This window comes from Grus americana, chromosome 26, assembly GCF_028858705.1.
Source record: "Grus americana isolate bGruAme1 chromosome 26, bGruAme1.mat, whole genome shotgun sequence".
Classification (NCBI taxonomy): Eukaryota; Metazoa; Chordata; class Aves; order Gruiformes; family Gruidae; genus Grus; species Grus americana.
Window position 1 is genome coordinate 2,427,394 of NC_072877.1, and position 24,926 is coordinate 2,452,319.

Consider the following 24,926-nt stretch of genomic DNA (forward strand, 5'->3'; position numbering starts at 1 on the left):
GACACCCCCAAAGAGCCGCATCCCGCCCGTGCAGCCTCACAGCTTGCAAACAAAACACTCTCAGCCCTGAGAAACTACAGCGGCTTCATCAGATACCTCCGCAACACCCACCTCGTGGTTCGGGTGGCTGAAAAACTTGGGGTTTGTTTGTTCCCCTTCTCCAAGCTGCTCGAGAAGAGCTTGTGTTGTTGACCATCCAAGCAGCCACCTACGCCTATGGCCCCGGTACAGTCATGCCTGGGGGTAGGAGGGAGGTGACCTTTCAGGTCCCCACCAGCAGCACTCTGTTTACAACTCTGTGACCTTATCAGCCCCAGATCTACATCTACAGCAAATCCAAGGGGCTGGGGAGGAAAGTCCTCATGTTCTGGCAATGTAAGAGCCTCAAGCTTTGTGTCTGCACATCCCCTGTAATCCAGGATCGGAGGTATCACCACCGCGGGTCCCCAGAGCCTGAAACCCGCAGCCAAGCACCATGCAGAGTCTCCCAGAGCTCCTGAGACGCCGAACCACATGGTGGGACGGTGATGAGCATCTCTTCACGTCCTTCAGCCTCTGAGGCTGGGCTCTGTCCAAGCTCAGCTGAAGGCTCAGGACCACCAGCAAGGTTTAGACGTGATTTTAATGGGAACGAGCATTCCATTTGCCTCACCACGCGACATGAAAACCAGGCTCATGTTCTTCTCCCTATAAGTACATTTATGCTGTCATTAATTAGGTGAAAAAAACCTGAATAGTTCCCCTTTCAAAAACCCTGGCGGTCCCTGGAGAGCCGGCATACAGCGTGGCCTCTCGCCCCGGCCGCGGCACGGCCCGGTGCACCTGCGGGGCTCACGGCACATGAATCACCCGGCGGGTGGCAGGGCCCCGTCACAAGACCGAGAGGAGCGGGGAGAAATCACCCGTCAGCTGACAGCACCCAGAGGGACACGGCCACGGCTCCCCCCGGGGGTGCCGGCAAGGGTTTTTGGCATGCCGCGTGCAAGGATGGGTGCGCATCTCTCGCTCTCGGCATCGCTCAGCCCCAAAGGGAGGACCAGGGGCTGGGGGCGGCGGGAGCTGGGGGTTCTCAGCGCTTGCACGGGTGGCTGCGTTTGCTTTCTTGTCCAAGGGAAGCTGCCAGCACTTTCCTGGTGTGGGTATTATGGGGACTGAACCCGGCTGGGACACTGTTAAATAATGCCAGGGCTTATCCCAACCGCTGCACAGGCAGGCGAGGAGAGCCGAGGCGCAGGGGGATGGAGATGGGTGCTGGGGGCAGAGGAGGTTGGGCTCGCCCGTGCTGCCTGGGCATCACGGCATTATTCCTCCCGTTATCTGTGGGGTTAACGAGGCAGCCGTCTCGGCCAGCTCTGCCTTCCTCGCTTTATTAACACGACGTGCTTTCGAAATGCAGGGGGTGGTGTGGGACACTGCATCGGCTTTGAGGGAAGGACCGGAGCATTTCATGCACATGGATCCATGCTATGAGATCACTGATGCCAGCAACGGTTATTTACGTTACAGAGACACCCCGCTCAGGATGGGGTTCGTGTGGCCTTAGACAGGCGTGTGGGATGACCAAAATAAGTGAAAGCTCTCAGCTACAGACTCCATCCAGACCGAGCCACAATTTAAAACTATTCAGAGCATCCCAGGTGAGATTTTTTTTTTTGTTTTGCTCCCTTTGGGTAAACTACTCTGCTCGGGGATACTCCAACCCATTAAGCTGAGCTGTAACTAAGCCAGCCCAACCCCCACGCAGCCATTTTCATGCCAGTCTAAGGCTGCCTTGGTTTATTTTGGCTTAAGGCCGTTCCCCATCAATTGGCATCAAACCACTATTAGTAACTGAGATGGTGTCCGTGCGGGATTAGGCCGTTCTCACAGGCTGGGTTTAGCGGCGCACCTCCCTCCTAACCCAGCTCCTTGTGTAAACCGGGCCCTTATGACTCAGGAGCTTTGAACCAGGCTTAAACCCCGCCGCGAGGGGTTGGGGCGTTATCGCTGCACCCGCAGCCCCAGCTGCCCGGACTTGGCGGGGACCAGCTGCGTTCCCGGCGGGGAGCAGGTGCCACTTGCAGCAGGGGTGGGGTGTGTGGGGGGGGGGGGGGGGTACGGGGACACGTTCACGCACCCGTGGCACCGTCACCTGTCTGCCCACGGCGCAGGGGGTAGATACCCACCTGGGTCGGTACAAGCCAAGCGCGGGGCTGGGCTGCCTGGCACCCGCTGGGATGCCGGGCTGCTCCGTCGCAGGGCGAGGAGCCGGGCCAGTGCCTGCTTGCTCCGGCACAGCAATTCCCAGCGCAAGCCTCGCCGGTGCGTGCCAATAAGGCCGAACAAACCCTCACCCCCTCCACTACGAAGTCTGGAGCAACTGGAGAGGAGTGGTGGTGGTGGTGTTGCTGGACACACTTGGCGGTAGAGGAGGGGCGGCTTGATTTTGGGGTGGGTCTCTGCTCTGATCTGCGTGGGGCTGCCGGTGCCCGTGGGAGCCGGGCATGCAGCGTGGGACCCGCAGCATCCCCAGCACCGCGGATGCAGCCGGGCTCCGACCGTGGGAATGCGCTGGTGAGGAAAGGAGGGAAGGGGGGGTCGGCGGGACCCCCCCTCTTCGGGTCGGGGCGGTGTATGCCCGGGGGGTGCGGGCGGTGGGTCCCCCTCCGCGCCCCGCCGCGCAGCGCTGCCCGCCCGCCCCGCACCTCCCCAGCGCCGGAGGCGCCGGAACCGGCCGCCAAAGAAGGCAGCGGAGGCGGAGCCGGATCCAGACCTTGTATGGTTCTTCCCCTCGGCCGCCCGCCCGCCGCCGCCCCGCTCCGCCTCGCCTCCCCCCCGCCGCCGCCGCCGCCGCGCTCCCCCGGGCCGCGCCGGGCCACGGGTGGGGGGTGACTGGGTGTGGGCTGCGTCTGAGGGGGGGGTGCGTCTGGAGAGGTGCAGCGGGGGGGGGGGGGAGGCAATGGGGGGTGTAAATAGAAGGGAGTGCAAAAGAAGAGGGGTGCCCTGCAAAGGGGGTAGGGGGGTCTGCAATGGATGGAGCGGGGTTGCAAGGGATGGGGGTGCTCTGTGAATGATGGGGGGGCTCTGCGCAGGGTGAGGGTGTTTCTAATGAAAGCGGGGTCCCGAGGTGGATGGGAGACGCTGCAATGGATGGGAGGGTTGCAGTGAAAGGGGGGCTGCAGTGGAGGAGGGGGGGCTGAAGTGGATGGGGGACCCTGAAGTGGACAAAGCACACGGGCCACCCGCCCCCTGCACTCACAGATCGGCCACCGTGGGGGCTCGCTGCCCCCCGCTCCCTGTACATACTCCCCCGCCCCGCGCACGGCAGCATCCCCCACACCCACCCCACACCCCAAACCGAGAGGCTGCTGGCACCGCAGGATGAAAGTCCTCGGGCCTCGCAGCACCGGCACCCTCCTCCTCCGCCCCCCCGGCCCCCCCCGCAGCCGGCAGCGAGTGCCCGGTCCCCTCCAGCTGCAGCACTCCCGTAGCACGGATTTCACTCCCATTGCAAAGCCGGCCCTGCAGGAATTGGGTAAGTGGAGCTATTGCAACACAGCATTTTTCCATACATTTGCTATATAACTCGGAGGGTTTTAAAGATAGCATCAGTTGGCACACTTAGCACGAAACCACCTAATTACTGACGCCTTGGAAGTGCCAAACTTTTAAAGGGGGGAGGTGAGGTTAAAATCACAGGCGACCAACAAGTGTTACCTGTTTTAAAGTATTCAAAGCACTGTTCTCCATGGGACCCGGGGCATGGGGAGGGGGCAGCTGGGTGCAAAGCCATCTCCTCTGTCACCACTAGCTCGGGAGGGAATTTTAGGCTTCTGCAGCTCCAGCGCCTTCCCCGCCGACCCCCTCCTTCCCACCAAACTCGGGGCTCTGCCTGGCGCTGTGGTTTCCCCCGCACATCTCCCATCCCGCTTCTCCTGGGTTGCGGGATGGGGTTTGTGGCCCCCTCCCGCGCTGCTCCCCAGGGAGCGGAGGGATAACACCTCCAGGAAGGAGCCTGTCTCTGAGCATCCCCGGGGGGGGACGCAGGGACGGGCACGGCAGGGGCGGGCTGCCCCGCGCCCCGGCTCCTTCCGGGGGAGAACGAACGATCCGGGCAGGGAGGGCCGGAGCCACCGCCGCCTGCCTGCCCTCTGCGGGGGGACGGCATCGCTCGGCGGGTGGGGTGTGAGTGCGGAGGAGGAGATCCCCGCCCGGCGCAGGGTGCCCGGAGCAAGGTGCCCGGTGCGGGGTGCCCCATGCCCGGTGCAGGGTGCCCCATGCGGGGTGCCCCATGCGGGGTGCAGGGTGCCCCATGCAGGGTGCCCGGTGCCCGGTGCAGCGCTCCCCGTTGCCCGTCCTCTCGCGCGCCGGCCCCGCTTCCTGCTTTCTAATGTTCCATTGTGCGGAGCTTCCATTGTGACGTCTCGGCCTCGGCTCGGCTTTGTCTGTCCATATATGGGCAGCTACGTCACGGAGCGCTCCCGCCGCCCGGATAAATGGGCTGCGGAGTCCCCGGCGGAGCAGTCGGGCGGCAGCGAGGGAACCTGCGAGCGGAGCCGAGCGCGGGAGGGAGCGGGGACGGGGAGCGGGGACGGGGAGCGGGAGCGAGCGAGAGGAGGGGTTAAATCCTCCCACCCGCTTCTACAACCACATCTGCCAGCCAGATCGCCCCCTCCCCCTCGAGGAAACACCACCAGGGACCCACGGAGGACCGCACCCCCCCCCCGCGCCCCCTCCTCCGCGGCCACCCCCGGCTCCCCCCCCCCTCCTCCTCCTCCTCCCCGGCCCCCCCCCCCGCCCCCGCCCCAACTTTTTCTCTTGCATGATTTCCCTCGCACGGATTTGCCACTCGGATGTTGTTTCCTCGGGAGCTGAGCTCGGAGCCACGTTGAACCAGCCTTTTCCTCCAGTGCTATGACAGGCAAACTACTGGAGAAGCTGCCGGGGACCATGAACACTTTGATGAACCAATTGCCTGACAATCTGTACCCAGAGGAGATCCCCAACTCTTTGAATATCTTCTCCAGCAGCAGCGACTCGGTGGCTCACTACAACCAGATGGCTGCAGGTAAGAGGGGGGGGGGGGGAAGGAAAATGGGGAGAAGGGAGGAGGGGGAGCCGGTGGGGCGAGGAGGAGGACGCTGTGGGTAGGGTGTCATGGAGCCTCGGAGGGAAGGGAAGAGCTGGGGCTGGGGAGCGTCCCCCCCCCCCGCACCCACCCACCCCTTTTCTCGCCGTGTCTCCGCGCGATCGCTGCAGGGCTCCGCCGAGCGCTGCTGCCGAGCCGCCGCCGCAGGTACGGGGACGGCGGCCGGGCTCCGTGGGGAGGAGGACACGGGGCGGGGAGGGAGGAAGGGGGAACGGCCGGACCCCCGTGGCGCGGAGGGGCCACCCACTCGCGCCGGGATCCGCGCGGGTGCGGAGGCGCCGCGGACGCGCGTGGCCGTGGCGGCCGCCCCCCCACACACACACCCCGCAGCGGCGGCGGCAGCGTGGGCCCCCCCGGGACGCGGCGCTGACTTTCCCGGAGCCCGGGGTTGGGGTTTGGGGGGGGGGGGGGAGGCGGAGGGGAGCCGCCGGGCCGGGGACATGGGGGGCACAGGTGAGCGCTGAGGGCGAGGGGGGCCGCCCCGCGTGTCCCCGCTCCCACTCGGAGCCTCACCGGGCTATACCATCCCCCGCCCACCCCCCACCCGTGTTTCTCCTCGCCCGGGGCTCGGCGCAGGGAAGGCGGCGAGTCGGTAACGGCGTCGGCGGCCGCAGCCGGCTCCGCGGAGTGCCCAGCGCTGCCGGGGGCTGGACGGGGAGGAAGCCTACCTGTAGCCGCAGGTACCTCCTTCCCCCGGCCCCACCTGCGGGGCGGCGGCGTGTGTCCCCCCCCACCGGGGGCAGCCCGGGTCCGCTCCCCGCGGGGGTGGCGGGGGGCGACAGCCCGGCCCCGCATCGCCGGGACCCTCGGCAGCCAGCGCCGCAGTACGCGGAGAGCGGAGGGGGGGGGGGAAGCAGCGAGAGGGGTAGGAGGGAGCGGGGCGGGGGGGGCCGGCGCATCCCCGGTGCATCCCCGGTGCCCCCCCCCCCTCCCCGGGGCGGCGCGGCCCTCCCGGCTCACCCTGCCCCGCTTCTCTCGCACTTTGCAGATAATGTTATGGACATTGGCTTAGCGAACGAAAAGGCCGGTCAGGAACTGTCCTATTCGGGGACTTTTCAACCCGCCCCGGGCAACAAGACTGTCACCTACCTGGGGAAATTCGCTTTCGACTCGCCCTCCAACTGGTGCCAGGACAACATCATCAGCCTGATGAGCGCGGGCATCCTGGGGGTGCCGCCGTCCTCGGGCGCGCTCACCAGCACGCAGAGCTCGGCGGGCAGCATGGGGCCGCCGCAGGGCGAGGTGGACCAGATGTACCCCGCGCTGCCGCCCTACTCCTCCTGCAGTGACCTCTACCCGGAGCCCGTCTCCTTCCACGACCCCCAGAGCAACCCCGGCCTCACCTACTCCCCCCAGGATTACCAGGCGGCCAAGCCCGCCTTGGACAGCAACCTCTTCCCCATGATCCCAGACTATAACCTCTACCACCACCCCAACGACATGGGCACCATCACGGAGCACAAACCCTTCCAGAGCTTGGACCCCATCCGCGTCAACCCGCCCCCCATCACCCCGCTGGAGACCATCAAGGCCTTCAAGGACAAGCAGATCCACCCGGGTTTTGGGGGGCTGCCGCAGCCACCCCTCACCCTCAAGCCCATCCGACCCCGCAAGTATCCCAACCGGCCCAGCAAGACGCCGCTTCACGAGCGGCCCCACGCTTGCCCCGCTGAGGGTTGCGACCGCCGCTTCTCCCGCTCCGACGAGCTCACCCGCCACCTCCGCATCCATACGGGCCACAAGCCCTTCCAGTGCCGCATCTGCATGCGGAGCTTCAGCCGCAGCGACCACCTCACCACCCACATCCGCACCCACACCGGCGAGAAACCTTTCGCCTGCGAGTTCTGCGGCCGCAAGTTCGCCCGCTCCGACGAGCGCAAGCGGCACGCCAAGATCCACCTCAAGCAGAAGGAGAAGAAGGCCGAGAAGGGTTCGGCTGGGCAGCCCCCCACCGCGCCCCCCACTGCCGCCGCCGCCACCACCTCACCCCCTGTCGCCCTCGCCCCCGCCGTCACCACGTGCGCTTGAGGGACCGCGGGGAGCGGCGCGGTGGCACCCCCTCTCCTCCCCAGCCCTCTGCACCGCTCTGGGGGGGGCCCTGGGGTGGCCTCGCCCCCCAGGTTCAGGATGTCGGGGGCTGCGCTGCACGGGTCCATTCTGCCCGCACCTGGATTGACCGGGTCCAGGCTGCCCGCACCCGGATCCTGCCTGCACTTGGATCGACAGGACCCCGCACTGCCTGGATCCAGGCTGCCTGCACCCGCACTGCCCGGACCTGCACTGCCCGGGTCCCGGCTGCCCGCACTCGGATTGCCTGGACCTGCACTGCCCGCATCTGGGCTGCCTGCACCCGGATTGCCCTGTACCCGCACTGCCCGGATCCCGGCTGCCTGTACCGGCACTGCCTGGACCTGCACTGCCCGGGTCCGGGCTGCCCGCACCCTCCTTGCCCGGACCTGGCTCACCCGGATCCCTGCTGCCCGCACCCCGGTGCCCGGATCCCTGCTGCCTGCACCCGGATTACCCACACTGCCCGGATTCCGGCTGCCCGTACCCGGATTGCCCAGACCCGAATTACCCGGATCCGGCTCTCCCGGCTCCAGCTTGCCCGCATCCCGGCTGCCCGCACCCCGCCGCCCGGATCCCGGTTGCCCGCATCTCCCGGGTCCAGCCCGCCCGCACCCAGCTTGGCCCGGATCCGGGCTGCCCGGGTTGCAGATCCCTGGGATCCCGGCTGACCTGGATCCCAGGTACCCAGCTCCGACCCGCCCGGCTCCCCAGGGCTGGGCTGCTCAGGATCGGGCCCTCCTGGATCCGACCCGCCCGGCTCCCCAAGGGCTGGGCTCGCCCGGATCCGGCCCGGCCGGGTGGGGATGGATGGATGGAGCCGATCCGGCTCCTCTCTGCCCCGCTGGGCCTGGATCCGGCCCCCCGTGCCTCCCCTCCCCGGTAGTTTCCCCCCCCCACACCCCACGCACCGGTTCCCCGAGGCGGAGGTAAGCGAGCTCGGGCCCCCCCAAGCCGGGCTGGCGGGGCGGGGGGCGGCTCTGCGGGTCCCCCGCAACTTCGGGGGGCGGCGGGGAGCGATGTCCCGGCAGCAGCTTTTGGTTTTGTTTGGTTTTTTTTTTCTTTTCTGTTTTTTTTTTTTTTTTTTCAGCAGAAGGGAAATTCTTTACAGAAATGCAGAAAAAAGCCCAGTATTTTGCTGAATACTTTTTATAATGTGAGATATTTTTATTTTATTTTATTTGGTCACTTTAAAACAACCAACCAACTACGGAGGAGAAAAATCAATTAGTCCTCTATTTTATTTTTTTTTTTTCTTTCTCCTTCTGGTATGTGCATGTCATTGCATGACTGCTCTGATTTTTTTCTTCTTTTGTTTTAATAAAACTGTGCTCAGACATTTAAGCTAAACTAAGCAAAAATAATAATGACTTAAAAAAAAAAATCTTTGTTGCCAAAAGGTCGTGCTATCCAGGTTTGATGTCTGCATGTGAAAAAAAAAATTAAAAACGTACAAAAAATAAAGAGAAGAGAAAGAATGCAGTCTAATTTATGTGAACCGAAAGGAACAAAAAAAAAAACCACAATCAGGTTTAACCACACAAACCTAAGGGAATGATATTTTTTGAAAGACTTTTGTATAAAGTTGAGTACTTAGAGAAAAAAAAATCATACCAGATGTAATATATTTTGTGGATGTTTTTATTTCTTGGATTTATAGTACCTTATACTAAGGTTAAAAAAAAAATTATGCTTGATATTGTGAAAAGGTGATAATTTTCACACACATTTCATTTGCTCATTTGTCATGTTGTAATGCAAATATGATAGTTAATGCATACAGCATTTTTAAGGGAAAAAATCAGAAATATTGAACTGATGTATTGTTGTACCATTTGCACTGTGAGCAAATGCTAATGCAGTAAATATATTGTGTTTGCTGACAATCAAAATCTGTAGTAAATATCTTTATTTTACCTTGCTTAAAAAAGATCTATATTGGTTTGAAAAAAAAAAAAGCAAAAAGAAAAAAGAAGTCTCTAATATGTAAGGGGGGATGTTAAAATGGCTTGAAATGTGCAGGACAGTGGGCGCTGTGCCTCTTTACGGGCGACTTTGAAACCTGTTTGTACAATCTTTTCTAGTGTTGTATTTTCTTAAATACTTTTTTTTTTTGGTATGTTTTTTTAAAAATAACCCAACCTTTTCTCAGCCCCCCCTCTCCTTCAGTTCTGTTCGCAGGACGGCGTGGCAAGACCAACCGGCCAGGACGCTGGGTGACCCCGAAGGCGACCGGCTCCGTCCTCGCGTCCCCCCCCTTTCCCAGCCACGCAGGGATGGGGTGCACCCCGCAGCCCCCCCTCTCCCCCCAAACCGCCACATCCTTGGTTTGCCCTTGACCTTGCGTCTTATCTTTCCGCGCTCGTGCCGTCGCCGCCGCCTTGACCCCGTCACCATTTTGCCAGCGGCTTTCGCCGGGTTGCGTCTGTCGGATAACGGTGGGCGAAAGAGGATCGCGTCGCTTCAGCCGGTAATGCCCCCGCGCCTTTCGCCGGCCAAATCACCCCAGGTACAGAGCGGAGAGGGGATTTTTGCCGGGCTGGGTGGCTCGGGTTAAAAATAACCCACCGGGTTTCAGAGCCGGCGCTTGTACGGGCACGAGGGACGGGTAGGAGAAGGAGCAGGACAAGGCGCTTGGGTATTTGGAGTAGGCGCGTGGTGCGATGGTTAAATCCTTCCCCGAGGATGGGGCTGGAGCCCTGGCTCTCCTGGAGCTGGGATGGTGCTGGAGGTGCAGGATGCTGAGGGGCTGGGGGTCCCTTGGTCTGCACGGGTCCAGCTCTGCTGGGCTGCAGCGTGACCGGAGCAGTTGAGCATCCCCGAGCTTCCCCTTTCCCCAGGACTCGCCGGCGGTGCTGGCGGCAGGTGTTGGCACCGCGGTCTTTCCTGGTGTTCCCGGGACGTGGAGGTACCGGCACCGCCATCAAATCTCCTGCTTTTTGATTTGCATCCGCAGCCGGGCCCCGGAGGAGCTGCTGCTCCTGCCAGGCCAGGGCAGCTCTGCGTGGCCCTGGGGTTGTGCTGAGCTCCCTGGACTGGAGAGCCTTTAATTTTGGGGAGAACCCGAGGGCAGACGGTGCCCGGTGATTCAGGGAACGCCTGGCCCAGCCCGGGACGGGATCTTGTGGTGTTGGGGGAATTGGTTCCGGAGCCCACAGGCACTGCGCCGGGTGGGCTCCTGCGTCCCCACGTGGATTCCCGGGCGGTTGAGCCTTTGCGACCATTAAGATGAAGCCAAAGTGGTGGCTGGATTCGGCATGGGGGGCGGTGGGGGCTGCTGTCGGTGGCGTGAGGTCGGGGCGACCTGGGGTTGCCCTCCCCTCGGTGCTCCGAGCATCTCGGAGGTCCTGCAGTGCACGGGAGCTGCCTGCTGGTTTTGGAGCTGCCAGCCCCTGCGGTGTCCCCTTGCGTGGCTCGGACAAGCAGAGGTGGATGGGTAGGAGCCAGAGCCGCCGTGGACACAACCGATGGCACAGGGAGAGCCACCGCGGCCCCCAGCGTCACCTGAAGGTGCTGTGGTGGTGGTTGCGCCCGTCTCCGCTGGTGGCTTGTGCTGGAAGACGTTGGAGATGGTGGGCACGGGCAGGCTGCCGGGAGCTGCCACACCAGCATCACCGCGCCATGGCGAGGAGCCACCCAAGGTTGCTCCAATGCTTTGGGCTCCTTCGCTGCGGGCGAGGAAGAGGAGGAAAGGAGTCCACCAGGCATCGACGGGGCATCCGTGGCCCCAGTGCCAGGCTGGGGACCTGCTCTGCCACCTGGGCACAGGCGTCCCACCGGGCAGGACCCCTCCCCTGCATGGAGCAGGAAGGTGAGGAGCACCCTTGGGTGGCAAAACGCATGGAGTGCGTGCAGCACCTTGCACGAAAATGTTGGTTGCTACGGAAACACGGCACTTTCCATCCCCGTTCTGGGCTATCTGTGTTCTGGGGAGGAGGGAAGGGCTTGCCAGTCACGTACCAGCTCAACACAACTTGCTGCCTTTCCCTTCTCGACGGTGGCTCGGGGTTCCCGAAGAGGCCACCAACACCTCGCTCCTCTCTGCTGAGGGTCTTCAGGGCTTTGCAAGCTGTGGTTGAAAGCCAAGAGCTCTCCACGGGACGGGATATGCTTCTGAGGAGGAGCACCAAGAGCTGAGACCCCGTCCCCGGGGTCAGGAGCGACAAGGACCTGCGCCCAGAAGCTCCTGGTTTACAGCTGGTAGATCTTGATGCCACAGATGGCGGTGGGAACTTCTCAGCCTCTCCTGCTGCCTCGGCAGGAGATATCTTCTGCAGAAGGTCTGGATGGTTTCTGGATTGCCTGACCCTCGTCTCCCACCCTGTGCTGGCACCGTGCAGATCCATCCCCCCCCCTTCCTCCCCACCCCTGGCCGAGGTGCCAGGTCTGACCTCTGCTCTCAGCAGACTGTTTCGGAGGAAGGTCCCAGACTCCCCCCCCCCAGCACGTGTCCGGGCCAAGGTGCCACACGGGGCAGAGCCTCCACGGAAGATGCTCCCGTAGCCCCATGGCCATCGGGACGCCCAGATGCCAGGACCTGCTTGTCCCAGCTCTGCCCCCGGCCCTTCCCCACTGTGTCCCTGGCACCCTGAGGTGCCGGTGTGGGGCACCACAGTGGGAACGGCGGCCGGGAGCAGCAGTGTGTCCCAGCGGGCGGTGGGAACCGCCAGCAAACCTTTCCTGGCACCAGCCTCGCTCCATCCTTCCTCTTCCTCTTCTCCCTGCCCACGCCTTGGCCGGGGGGCATAGTGGGGTCCTCCTGGCTGCCTCCCCTTGGGGTTTGCTCTGACACCCCATCAGCACCCCAAAATCGATTCCTTTCCACCATCCCACCACCCCACCTTACATCCTCCCCTCTCCGCTGCTGCCCCCGGCTCCTTCCCCCCATCCCGGCACAAAATGGGTGCTTGGGGTCCGTGCCGCCCCGGCCCTGTCCCCGCTGGCTGCCTGCCCAGCTCTGCCCCCTCCCTTCGCTCCTTTTCGGCTAATCCCCTGTCCTCACCGGTGTCGGTAACACCTTCCCAGTTTAGCATCATCCTCCCTGGCTGTAATTACCGCGCTGTTTACCTCCACCTGCTAATTGATAAAGCCACCCCTGGCGCCCATCCCAGGCCTCCTCCCCTCGGCCCCGTGCGGCGGCACGTGCCGTCGCCAGCCCAGCGTCACCAGGACCAAGCCCGCACCCCACCGGGATGTCGCCCCTGGCTGGCAATGGGGGTCCGAGGGCACCCAGAGCTCGGAGGGTGTTTTGCTTCATCCCGCCATGGCTGGTGGTGGCTGATGGGGCCGGTGCTGAGGTCGGGGGGGGGGGTGGTTTTGGTCACCAGAACAGCTTCGCTGCCCCACCTGCCCCCCGCCCAGCCTCCTGGAGCCGGATTTGGGGGGTTCCTCCCCAAACCTGGGTGCTCCTGCCCTTCCAAACGTGCCGCACATCCCTGCTGCCCTTCCCTTGGACCTCCTTGGCTGGGGCAGCCCTGCCCCTCCCCATGCTCTCATCCACCCCAGGGTGCTCCCGGGCACCCTGCGCCCTCGCCCACCCCAGGGTGCTCCCGTGCATCCCCTCCCCGCACCCTCGCCCACCCCAGGGTGCTCCTGGGCACCCCGTGCTCATGCCCTCACCCACGCCAGGGTGCTCCCGGACACCCCTCCCCCTCGCCCACCCCAGGGTGCTCCCGGACACCCCCTCCCCTCGCCCACCCCAGGGTGCTCCCGGACACCCCTTCCCCTCGCCCACCCCAGGGTGCTCCCGGTTTTGGGAGGCCGCCTCGGTTTTACTCCAACACCCCCCGCGCCCTGTTCCAGGGGTTTGCACCGAAACCGGAGGATTTTAAGTGTTTTCTCCCCGGTTTCCCCTCCGGACGCAGCTCCGGACCCCCTCCCCTGCCCCGTGACGTCACGCCCCTCCTCGACGTCACTCCCGGCGCGGCACGCGGCGGGTTAACGCTCCCCGCTCCTCCCGCCCTGTGGCGGTGATACCGGAAGGGGCGGGGCGAAGACGGCGGCACTTCCGGGAACGGCGCGGGGCGGCGGGGGACCATGAGCTGGTGAGTGCGGGACCTCCGGGCCCGGCCCGGCCGCGCCGCGCTCCGCTGTGCTCCGCTCCGCCACCGCGGGGCCCCCGGGCCCGGCCTGGGGCTCCCCATCACCCCCGGGGCTCGGCCCAGCCCGCTGCTGCCCTCGGTCCGCCAGGCCCCGGCTTCTACACCGCGGGTGCCACCGCGGCTGGCGGCCTAGGGAGGGCCCGGGGCTGGCACCGGCGTGGGCCCTGGGGCTGGCACCGGCGTGGGCCCCGGGGCTGGCCTGGCGGGGGCCCCGGCGCTGGCTCCGTGCGGGCCCCGGTGCTGCCGGACTTGGACTTGGACCCGGTGCCGGCCCCGAGCGGGCCCCGGTGCTGCCGGACTTGGACCCGGTGCTGGCTGGGCTTGGCCCCGTGCAGGCCCCGGGGCTGGCTCCGTGCAGGCCCGGTGCAGGCTGGGCTTGGCCCTGAGCAGGCCCCGGTGCTGCCGGGCTTGGCCCCAGTGCAGGTGCCCCGACGCCCCGTCCATAGGCACACGTACGGTACGTGGGTGTCTAACGGGTGTGCACCCAGAGGGCCTCTTGCCCGTGCCCCCGGCAGCTGCTGCCCGACCGGTGAGGGGGAGCACAGCCCCCTGACCCCCACCCCTATCGCTGCCCTGTGCCCGGGCGCCGCTGCAGGGCGAAGGGTTCGCTGTGGGGAGCTGGGGGGTCCCCAAAGGTCCCTGGTGGCTCTGTGCATCTGAAACGCAGTGAAACTGCCTTGGACTCCATCACAGTAAAACTTTTTGGTTAAAAACAAAAGAATTCCCACGTGTGTCCGCATCAGACTTGTGAAAGGCTGGGTTTGGATGCGGCGGTGCCTTTAGCGTGCTGCTTCTGCCTGTCTCCCCGCCGCTTGTTTAAACTAATTATATCAGAAATTAATCTCGACTGCCGTGCGCAATATCTCATCCTGGATAGTGACGTAGAGCCAGCGCCGTTACGAGAGGTGAAGGATGCGATGGTTTAAGGAGGAAAAGGCCTTCCCCTTGCCTGGCAGTCTTGGGCTGAGTTTGCCGGGGCGGCGCGTGGTGAAAATTGAAGATTTTTTTTGGGTTGGGAGTGGGGGAAGTTGTGGTCTGGAAACACACTTCAACAATATAATGACGTGGATGCAGGTACTTATTAAAATGGGGCCTTTTGGTTAAAAATATGCACTTATCCACCAGGTTCATTTTTGTTCTGCTTTACTCAGAGCAGCCATGATTATAGGCAGCCTCGGTTAATGAGGGTCTCGGAGCCGCCTTTTGCACGAGGGCCCTCGAGAGCTCTGCATGGCCTGGGGGCTGGTTTCGGAAAGCTCTGTGGTGGAAGAGACCTGCTCCGCTCTCCTGGGCTGGGAGGAGCTGCAGAGCTGAAAACGTAAGAAATCAATATTCCTTTCATGTGATGGATGTGGAATAATTCGCGGCATCGCTTCCCCTCTGTGCTTCCCAGTGTCCGGCCGGCCACGCTGCTCCTGGGGACTTCGCCTGGGGACCGTAGTTTATGGTGTCTGGTGGCTTCCCTACGACACACGTGGCTTTTGCCAAGAGATTGGGTGGTTTTGCCTTTTGCTGGGGAAGAATAAAAGGTCATTGCTGGAAGGAGGGGGGCACTCCACTGAAATCTGAGTCTCCTCTTTCTTCATCCAGCAGCGTCAGTCCTTCGGCGCGTCGTGGCTCCGCTTACGCGCGAACGCGAGGGGTTCGGACCCCGCGGGGCTTCGGCGCCGTGTCAGAGACACAATCGCTCTCAGTTCGGCCGGCCGGCCATGCCAACCCTCCTGGCCGATAATTCACGCAGCCGCCCGCCCCGGATGAATCGCCCTATTCATGGGGGGGGCCCGGAGTTCAGCGCCCGGCTGGCAGGCACGGCCTCGGCGTGACGTCCGCCTCGCCACCGCAGCGAGGGGTTACGCTCCCACCGGCAGCGGGCAGCGGTAACAAATGCCGGCATGCGTGCCGGGGAGGGGAACCGATTGTGCTAGGGTCGTGCCCTGCTCCTCAAACGTCACAGTAAAACACGTCCGGCCATGATGCCGCGGCTCTGCCGTCCCCGCGGAGGGAACAAGCTTTGTTCCAGCCCGGCGGGGTGGGAGGTTGTGCAGCAGAGCGTGTTTGCTTAGTTTGCACGTGCGTGTCTCTCTCCGGCAACGGGCACCGTTAAACCCGGGGCAGCGTTGATTAAAAGCCCTTTTTTGCAGGGGTCGGCTGTCGCGGCTGATCAAGCGGATGGAGCTTCATCCTCAGCTCTGTCCCGCAGAGCAGGCTGGGGAGGCGGGACGTAACTCTGCCTCCAGTTGTGCTTCTGTACGCTCGTTACCTTATGCATTTTTTTGCAGAGGCCCGGGCGAGATCCCTAGAGATTAAAGGGCAAAGAAGCTGTTTGCAAGCAGGATGGTGGATGCTTTCTGACTTGTGTGTGGTTAATCCTTTGCTTTCCCTTGCTCTTTGTGAGCGCTTGATGGGTTGGGGCTCTCTGCGCTGTGTCGGGACTGGGAACACAAGTGATGCTTGTTGTACCAACATGGGAAAACTCTGCTCCAGAGAGTAGAGTAACTTGCTGGTGACAGAGACTGGACTAAACCCCTAAATTCCCGACTCCTGCACCTAGGCAACTAGGCAGTGCTGTCTTTCTAGGCTAAGCTTTATTTAGAGCAGGAGTAGGCTTGTTTTGGGAAGCAGCCTTGCATGGGCAGATGAGATGTTTTCTAAATCTTGGCGGAGCTTGGTGGCTTCCTTTAGGTTTTTGCTGTGTGGATTGGGGTCTCTTGAACACATTCACATCCCCCTCTTCCTCACTGCTCACCTACAGCCATGCATTTTGGAAGAGAGAGGGGAAAATACTCCAGTGGTTACCTTGGCCATCACTCCTTTAAAAAAAAAAAAAAGGGAGAAATAGAGTGATGGCTTTTACTGTATCATCACACTCAATTGCCGCAAGCATCTAATTTGTGACCATGTAAAGGATTTTTTTAAGGTTTGTGGAACCGCATAGAACCAAATGTTGTTGCAGCTCATAACCAGGCTCCCAAATCCCTCTTCTTTTGGTTTCCCAGCTCCTGCAGGTGATTTTACAAACGGGAAGGGGGTTTTAGTAGTGTGACAGCTCGATATCCGAGTGCTGCCTCTCGGCACCGCTGCAACAGCTGGTATTTACTGGGAGAAAAAATATGTTAAGCAAATGTTGATAGTGAGGCAGTGCGAAGCACGTGTTTTCTTGTTGCACTGCAGCGTATTATTGGTCTGCATGGGGGGTTGCCGTTGCCGGACTGCTAAACCATATGCCTCTTGGCAGGGAGCTCTTGCTAAGTGGACTAAGGAGCTGGCATCGATTTAAAGTCGGGAGTGGAACTGTATGGTTATGCGCTGTTTAACTCCCCACATCTTTCTCAGATGCAAGGCAGAGTTAACACGAATGTGTTTTCAGAAATATTAGGGTGTGGAGGTGAAGAAGAGGAGCTGCCCGTCTCAGAAGGGACGGTTGGCTGAATGGGTTTATGCCTGCTAGCAAGGGAAGAGGAGAGCGCGGGGAGGTGTCAGGCATCGCTGGGTTGTAGCGTAAGAGTAGGTTTGTTGGTTATTCATTTTGTTTTCCGTGTTTTGGAGCTGTGCTGTGGCCATGTTGGGCAGGTGCGATGCAAACACAGACCAAGGCGCCGTTTTCTTTCCAGTGAATCAATATTGATATTTTTTCGGAGCCCGAATTGCAGTCGCCTCGTGGTCAATGGCAACGCTTCCCCTTCTCTCCGGGTTTCAATGAAACCAGGATTTGGAGATGAGCACGGGATAAAATTAGATTGGATGAAGCAACTGGATACCAAAGCGATGAGCGAGGTGTGCGCAGCTCCCAAACACCTCCCTGCACGGTGCTGCTGCGCGTGGCACCCGTGCAAGGCGGTTTGCACATCCCAGAGGTATTATTGCAGCGAAACCGAAACGCTGGCGTGCCCTTCTGCGAGCCGGGCAGCACCGGCACCTCAGCTCGTCGCAGCATCTCCCGGGGTGGAGCGGCCGACAAGGGCCGTGCGCCGCGTCCTCCGCCGCGGTGGGAGACGGCAGCGCCTGGCGTGGTCCTCAGAGCGCGATTAGCACGTGGTTGTTTCTTAATTATTATTTTTTCCGCCTTCTTTGTACAGGTAGCTAAAAAACAGTGTTATAGTTGAGCCACAACCGTGTTTCACAACCATGCTTAAAATGGATATTTTTGTAGCATAGTCAGGGCCTAAAACAGCCTTGCAAAATTCTGCTCGCCCACGCGCCTGGCGTGAGTAATTTTCTTTTGATGGGTGAGTAAAATATCATTATTTTTTTCATGCTCATCTTGGAATGGGTGGGAGAGTAGATTCTGACATTATTTTTGATTTGCTTAACACTGACACCGTGCTTGGCTCTGTGCAAGATGCAGAGATACGAGCAGCCCCTGCTCCGAAGCGCTCGCTGTCTGCAGGCACACCTCTCCGCTGCCGAAGTTGAGGAACGTGCCTTGTTTCCCATGCCTGACCTAAAACATAAAATGGATGTTTACGTCTTCTTTTTCCCTTCTCCCCTGTGCAGGGGCTCACCCTGACATCCATTTGTGGCTTAATGCCTACAAGTTCACAGGGATGGGGTTGAAACGCAGATGGGAGCGCATGTCTGTGGGGATGGATGCATTTATTTTGGAGGGACCGTATCCCCGCATCGCTCCTCGCCACCCCGTGACCTCCCCTCTTGTCTCCACCGGAGAGAAAACCCAAACCAGAATTTGGCGCAGAGTCTCCCTCGACATAAGCTGTTTGTGATCCGTTTGAATAATTTTTTCCTTTTTTTGCCTTCGTGCTGTGTTTGGAGCGGTTGCTATGAGTTCCTGCGAGGCGGGGGGAGCGGGGTGGGACGATGCATGCAGTTTCCATGGACACGATGTAGTACAGCGAGGCATCCGGAGCGATGCTCGAGATTAATGTCTAACCCGCGTCTTGCCTTCGTGCCTTTCTCACCTGGGGCAGGGCTGGGTTTCACTCCCTGGGCGCTGGGGCAGCTGACATGGCCATGGATTTACAGCTTTTGGTGGTTTTTAGGAAGCCCAAAGTGGTGACACCCGTGGTCCAGGTGCCCAGAGTTGGTTTGCACGTGTGCAGCACCGCGCGCCCTGCCAGCCTTCGCCGCGTTGTCTCTCCTTGGGTCCTGCGCAGGCTGCGTTCAGCACTCGTTAGGACTTGGGAACGCTAATGAGATAATTAGTCCTGTTTCAGGAGCTACCGATGGTGGTTGCAGCTGCCCTTGAACTTCCGGGGTGCCCTGGCTTTCCCTTATCACATCACGGAAAGCTCACTCAATAACAGTAAAGTGAAAGTTGTTACCTCCACGTTCGCATCCTTCCTCGGATGCTCCCGACCTTCCTGTTGATGTTCGCAGGAACGCTTTGATCTCTCTCAGATAGCAGCTAGTCCCATCTCCTACTGCAATTACGCCTCGAGCTGAGTCCTTTCCCAAGGCAGGAGCTCAGCACAGCTTGGGCAAAGGGAAGGACCCCTGAATGTCACAGGGGGAGTTTCTGGGGTGGCTTAGGGCCAGTTTTTGGCTTCATGGAAGATCAGGTATAAATGGATGGTTTTATTTGGGTTCTTCTTTTCGGAAGACCGGCCTCGGGGTGGGTTGGGGTCACCCCTTGCAGCATGGGAGGCTGGGTGTCGTCCTCCTGGCTGCAGGCAGAGAGAGGTTTCTTTCTGGTGAAAGAATTGAGATTTTTGGTGGAATTTCAAAGAGTGAAAAGCTTTGGCAGAAATCCAGGCTGTGCTGGCTTGCTGGCGCTTGGGGTTTCGATTGAAAATAAAAAAAAAAAAACAACCAAAACCCAAAGCAAAACCCCTGAAACTTTCCACGGGAAGCAGGCACTTTTCACAAAACATGAATTTAGTTGATGCTCTGACAGTGGTGGTGTTACCGATAAAAACCAGTCATTACCACGTTTAGACTGTGGGTCCCTGGCAAACGCCGCCCGTGTCCACCACCGCCCGTGGCAGAAATATTGATTTTGATGGTGCCTGGTTGCCAGAGACTCAGCGTTACTTTTCCTAAGCGTCTGGGTAATTAACCTCCAAAATGTGGTGTGAGCGAGCACATTGCCCCGGCTCTCCCCGCTCTTTCCCTGGCGTGCTGGTTGTCAGTCCGTCCGTCTGTCCATCCCTCCCTCTCTCCCCAGCCCCTGGTTCAGCAGCAAGTGGCTGGGCTCGGCATCCCCAGGGGCAGCGGCTTATCAGCTGTGGGTGAAAACGCTTCGTGCTTATCCCTTGCTTATCTTCCAGGAGTCTTCTGGGGCCTGATTAGGAGTTGCAAAGCGATGTTCAGATGAAAGGTGCTGTGGGGGAAAGGGTCACATCCGACGATTATTTATCCCCTGCGCGCGCTCCGAACGCTGGCCGTGCTCCAGGCCGGGGATGGAGCCAAGGTTTGATGTCCTGCTCGGTCCAACGCGGCAAAAGGACCATCGTCTCCCTAAATTAGAAATTATTTAGTCTGATTCACGCTGGCAATTCCTGCGTGCCTTCGTTTCAGGGGACTGGCGGAGAGTGGGAGGGGGAGCTACATGTTTTAAACTCCAGCTCCCCGCAGACCTCATTGAGCTGTATTCCCCCCTGCCTGCGAGGTTTGTTTGCAACTCTCCTGTGCATCCAGAGGAGAACTAGCTGCTTTGGTGTGTGGCCCTCGGTTTGCACATGGAAAAGCCAAGTAAATATATGACATTGCTGGGGAAACTTCAGAGAAAATTAGCCACAGCTTCTCCCACCTTCCCCTCCCTGGGGTTCCTGAGCATCCCCGAGTAGAAGCTTGCAGGATTCTCTCCACCCACACTTTTTTTCCTACTTTAAGCTCTTCCCACCCCCTCCCTGCAGTACTTTGCCCTCCTCCCTCCTGGCTGAACCCCACCGCTTTCCCAAACTCCTGACGACCTCCCCAGGGGAAGATGCAGGTGGCCTGTCCGGGGGCCGGGATGCTCCCCCAGCCCTGCAGCGTGGCGGGGACCGGGGTGGGAACGCTCCGGCTGTGACTCAGCGCGCTCGCGCTCTTCAGGAACAGGATTTCAAGGGATTTCACACCCCAAACACAACCCCAGCTTTCTCTCGCTCAGCAGAAATGAGAGATCAAAAAAATCCACCGATTCTGGTTTTCCTTTCCTGTGCTCAGCTCTTAAGGTAACGGTGATAACCGTGGTACACCAATAATCCACGGCAGTAAGAGATACCGACCCATCCCTCTCCAACTTCTTTGCACTATGCCCATTGTACATTTTCTAAACAGAATAAAACACCCGGTGGCTCTTAATTTTTAAGCAAATGGTTGTAATGTGGCTATATCAGGCATATGTTGTCCCCCATCATTTTGCGGGCTGGGACGACGATTCACGGAGGGACAAAAATTCTCGGTGGTGGCAGCAGCTTGCCGTCGCGTTTCAAAGCACGGGGTGTATCCATTTGTTTTAAAAGCTCGATGAGATCCATACCTCTCATCTTTTTTTTTTTTTTTTCTCTTCCTTACTCCTTTTGTTCCTGCTTATGCATCTTTTTTTTTTCCCCCCACAGAACCATATTAAAAGGCAAAGATTCAGAACCTAGGAAGATTATCTCAAATTGTAAAATAGCAACAAAAAAAAATAATTGGTGAATAGACTTTACTTGCACGGGGTTATTTTTTAGAGGTTTTACTGAGACAGACATAATTAGCCAACTGGCATCACGATGCTAATAGAGATATTTACTGCTTCAAAGTGTATTTGCAGCGTTGTGAAGCGCTCCAGTGACTTTCTTTTGTTCTGGAAGAAAGTAGCAGGGATTTGGGGTTTTTTTCCCTTCCCCTCTGCGGTGCAGCGGAGATGGGGAATGGGACGGGACCCTCTGTGCTCCCCGCTGCCTTCCCCTCGGCTGCTGCTGGCTCGGTGGCACCCAACTGATGCTGATTCACAGCTTTGCCCTGCCTGTTCCCTACATCCCTCTTATTACCAGAATTACCTCGATTTACCACAGCTTGCCAGTGGACAACAGCGGTTGGGATTGCTTCTCTAAATAACCTGTGTCGGCAGGGTTTGGCCAGACAAGGGAGAGGGGAAGGTTGTGTGCAGGTAATGCTTTAATCGCCCTTTTAATTGTGCTTTCCCGTTAGGAACCAGCCTAGCTCCAGCTTAAACCCTGTGCTTGCTCCTGTGCTGCCAGAGATCGCCCAGCAGCCCCCATGGCTCGTCGTGCAAGCTGTTTTTTCTTGGGGTGACTGGGTAAAGACCGCATCTTTTTCTCCTCCTTCCACCCAGATAGGTTGATGCCATCACTGCCAAAACCATCGAGTGACGGCACCTGGCTGCGGATGGGACAGCCTGTGCCTGCGAGAGTAAGGGAGGTGGCTCATTTTAGTTTATATTTGACCCATGTTGGAAAACACAAAGAAAAAATCCTTATTTTTTTTTTGCTTTCTTCCTGTAAGGCACCACACACCCAGTTATTGACAGGATAATTATACACCAGACGAGTGTTTGTTTATAAAAGAAGTGTGATTCACGGCTGCCGGGCCTGCCACGGCAGCTGGAAAGGGTTAACAACCTAAAATTATATCGGTCCAACCAGAGAACCATAAACAGGAAGTTCTCCAGAAAAATTTAAATTTAAACCTGGTGACTCAGGTTGGCTTGTGCTCCCTGAGCCGCTCAGGAGGTACGCACGGGTTGCAGCCCCGGTTTATTACCAGTGGCTAATTACACCGTTGGTTTGAAAAAAAAAAAAAAAAAGCAGCAAAGATGGGCAGAAGCAGGGCCGGGAGGGATCAGGTTGGTGGATAATCTTGGTTTTGCTTCGTCCGCATGGATGGCGTGTCGCTTCGTCGCAAGCGCTTCCTCCCATCGTGTGGCGTTGTTCATTTTACAGCGCTTCATGCTAATAAAATTGTTTTCTGGGGTTCCAGTTGTCCGATTGAGCAGTGTTATAGCAGCGCCGGTGCAGGGGAACTTGTAAGTGAAGCTGATGAGAAACAAATGGAGAACTAGCCACGTGTTTGCTGCCCGGCAGTGAGAAAAGCCAGCTTGGGAGGCAGTGTGACCAGCAGCCAAGCCAGAGTCCTAAAATGCATGTTATTAGCTTAGACTTTGGATAGCAGTGTGGGAATTTGGACTGGTCCAAGAGGGGACTTGGGCACCTTCCCAGGACGTGCCTGGTGCGGATTTGCGATGAGATGCTGACTGATGAGCTATAGGCAAGCTCTAGGTGAGGCATCTCTGGGAAAAAGATACTTGCATTTCGTTATGGGACCAATTTTTCCTCTTTAGTTAAAGCAGTATGGTGCAGAAAACATTGGGAGATTGTGGATGAGATGCTTTAACCAAGCAGCACCTCTTTAACTTAATTAAATACATTGAAAACAGCAATTGAATTCCTGGATTTTTATGATACTGATAGGTGAAAGAAATCCAATTATTTTCAGGATGGCTGCGTGGCTGTAACCATCTGACCCAGCCACCCTTGCATATGTTGTGTAATTTATTTTGAGTACTCTTCACCTTTGAGCTAGCTCGCGTGGGGAAAATCATTCAGGTAACCCAGATTTTACTAGCAACCATATTAAAGATTTTAAGAATGAAGGCTGTTCTGCTGGCAGGTGAGCCGCTCCTACAGCTGTTGTATCAGAGAAATCCTTTGAAGCAGCTCTCAGCTCCAGACACTCGGGTTGTTACTTTTTTTAATATCCTCTTTCTAAATATTTACAGGGTTTGTTATTTTTTGATTTTTTTTTTTTCCTCCCCTTCCGATTTGTTTTTAAACATAGCGTGTTCTTCAGTCGTTTTATTTTGCCAGGGAGTGCCTGGAGCATCCATTGCATTTATTTGCTTTTCTAGGATGGTGGGAGGGTGGGGAAGGGGGCACGCTGCGGCTGGAGATGGAGGTGCTGGCCTCGGGGGAGACGCCGGCTCTCGGAGGGGGAACACGCTGTACAAAAAGGGGTGCTGCTGCCCCAGGATAAACTCTGCTCACCCCAAAACCCAGCCCCGAGGACGAGACCTGCGGGGCTGGGCTCTTTGAGGCCAGCGTCGCTTGCTTACACGTTCCCTCTTCTCTCTTTTCCAGGATACCGTTCAAGATCGGGCAGCCCAAGAAACAGATTGTACCCAAGACAGTGAGTAAACCAGTTCCCCCTTTTTAGATCCAGCCTTTGATCATGTGGCTGATGAGTCAAGCCGGCACTTTGACTCGTCCCATTTTGTGAGCGTGTGCGTGTGCGCGCGCGTGGGAGGGAGATGTGAGCGAGCAGAACCTGTTGCCGCGTGTGACCAGCACTTGGTTCCTCGTGCGAGGAGTGAGGGGGAGCCCCAACCAGGGAGAGTATTTTGGTTTGGGATCGGTTTCTTTTTTTTTTCTTTTTTTCTTTTTTTTTTTTTTTGGGGGGGGGGGTGAGGGGAAGAGCTCTTTTGGGCTGGCACAGTTTTCCTCGGAGATGGCTGAACGGGCTTCCTTCCTTCCTTCCTTCTTTCAGCAATGGCTTGTTTGTTCATCCTTTCTGAGCAGATGGAGGAGGAGGAGTGGTTCAGATCGCTGAATATAACTGTTTCCAAAGAAAGGCTTATAAGCTGAGATGCTTAGTGCTCGGGCGTGAATTAATTTGTGCTGCACAGCATTTGCTTTAAAAGCAAATTAAAAAAGCATTTTGTATTCTCATGTATTTGAGACTCCTATCCCAAGTGCTGTTGCTTGCAGCTGGCTGTGGTATTTTCCCTTCTTAAGCAGATGGTCTTTGCCTTTGTCCCGTGCAAAAAAAGCTGTGGGACCTCACTGTAGCTGTCCCTGAAAACCAACCTGCGTACCTGCTCTAAAATAAGTGCCCCGACAGCGAGCGCGGTGGAGACCTTGTCTTTATAACGGCATTGGTGACCTAATCCCTTGAACAGACTAACATCTCTGATCCTTCCTCTCTGGGACACTCATCGCGGCTAATTCCTCAGGATGCGTGGGCACTCGTGTTTACGGGGCAGTTTCTCCTTGGGACATGACATTTTCCCCAGGAGGCAGAGGGCTAATTCTGCCACTCCCTTTATGTCTTGATTGTCATGTTTTATTTTAAAGGATTTGGTAGTTGTCTGCTGCCGTAGAGCAGCAATTTTCTGTAACAGCTCCAAACTGTCAGTACAAAATTTAAGCCAGGCAGGCGATGAAGACAAGGACTGATAAAATCCCTCATCAGTGGTTTTTGCGTCTCTTTGGTTGCCCTTTTTCCAGGGGCTGGTGACCAGCCGGCAGAAGGTCCTGCTGTCTGCAGTCCCCCAGAGCAGCAGCCCACCAGCCTCAGGTCTTCACACCCGTTCCACTTTGTTTCAGGAGCCCCCACATTGCCTTGCTCCACAAGATTTTGCCTCTCGTCCTCTTTCCCAGTGTTTCCAACACCAGTGTCCTTCCAGGCTGTTGCAAGAACCAACTACTCTGCAGCTCTGGGTGTCTTGGCCAGCTTTCTTGGACATCTCCATGCAATCCGTTCTCACATCCTTGACTATATTTTTTTTTTTTCTCTTGCCAGCACTTGCTGATTTCCCTCTGCTCCTGCCGTGTTTGCTGTTGCGAGATTTTTGTCTGAGACACCTTGTACGGATGGAGGCGGCCCGGCTGACGCGGCCAGTCTCCCCTGTGCCGTGCTCCATTGCTGAAACCAGCTGTCCCCGAGCTGTGGCAGGAGCTTGGGCTCTG

General features: G+C 58.6%; 2 protein-coding genes across 4 annotated transcripts in view; both read left to right on the top strand.

Moving 5' to 3' along the window:
• Positions 1 to 4,779: 4,779 nt before the first annotated feature.
• Positions 4,780 to 7,617, top strand: EGR3 (early growth response 3). Of its 3 annotated transcripts, none has more exons than XM_054804515.1 (2): positions 4,780 to 5,047; positions 6,117 to 7,617. In XM_054804515.1, the coding sequence occupies exons 1-2, from the start codon at positions 4,894 to 4,896 to the stop codon at positions 7,154 to 7,156; spliced, it is 1,194 nt and encodes a 397-aa protein (XP_054660490.1). In that variant the 5' UTR covers positions 4,780 to 4,893; the 3' UTR covers positions 7,157 to 7,617. The 3 variants fall into 3 exon arrangements, with proteins under 3 accessions (XP_054660490.1, XP_054660491.1, XP_054660492.1); XM_054804516.1 differs by lacking the exon at positions 4,780 to 5,047 and adding an exon at positions 5,226 to 5,275; XM_054804517.1 differs by lacking the exon at positions 4,780 to 5,047 and adding an exon at positions 5,692 to 5,808.
• A 5,571-nt stretch (positions 7,618 to 13,188) lies between these two features.
• Positions 13,189 to 24,926, top strand: part of BIN3 (bridging integrator 3) — a 42,399-nt gene continuing 30,661 nt past the window's right edge. The window contains exons 1-2 of the mRNA XM_054804636.1: positions 13,189 to 13,239; positions 23,319 to 23,367. Coding sequence (XP_054660611.1) covers positions 13,232 to 13,239; positions 23,319 to 23,367 — 57 coding nt within the window. The 5' untranslated portion in view covers positions 13,189 to 13,231. The remainder of the gene's footprint in view (positions 13,240 to 23,318; positions 23,368 to 24,926) is intronic.

Excerpts from the sequence above, each read along its gene's own strand:
- EGR3 (XM_054804515.1), top strand. The coding sequence starts at position 4,894 with ATGACAGGCAAACTACTGGAGAAGCTGCCGGGGACCATGAACACTTTG. Across the intron at positions 5,048-6,116 it reads CTACAACCAGATGGCTGCAG|ATAATGTTATGGACATTGGC; the intron begins GTAAGAGGGGGG and ends CGCACTTTGCAG.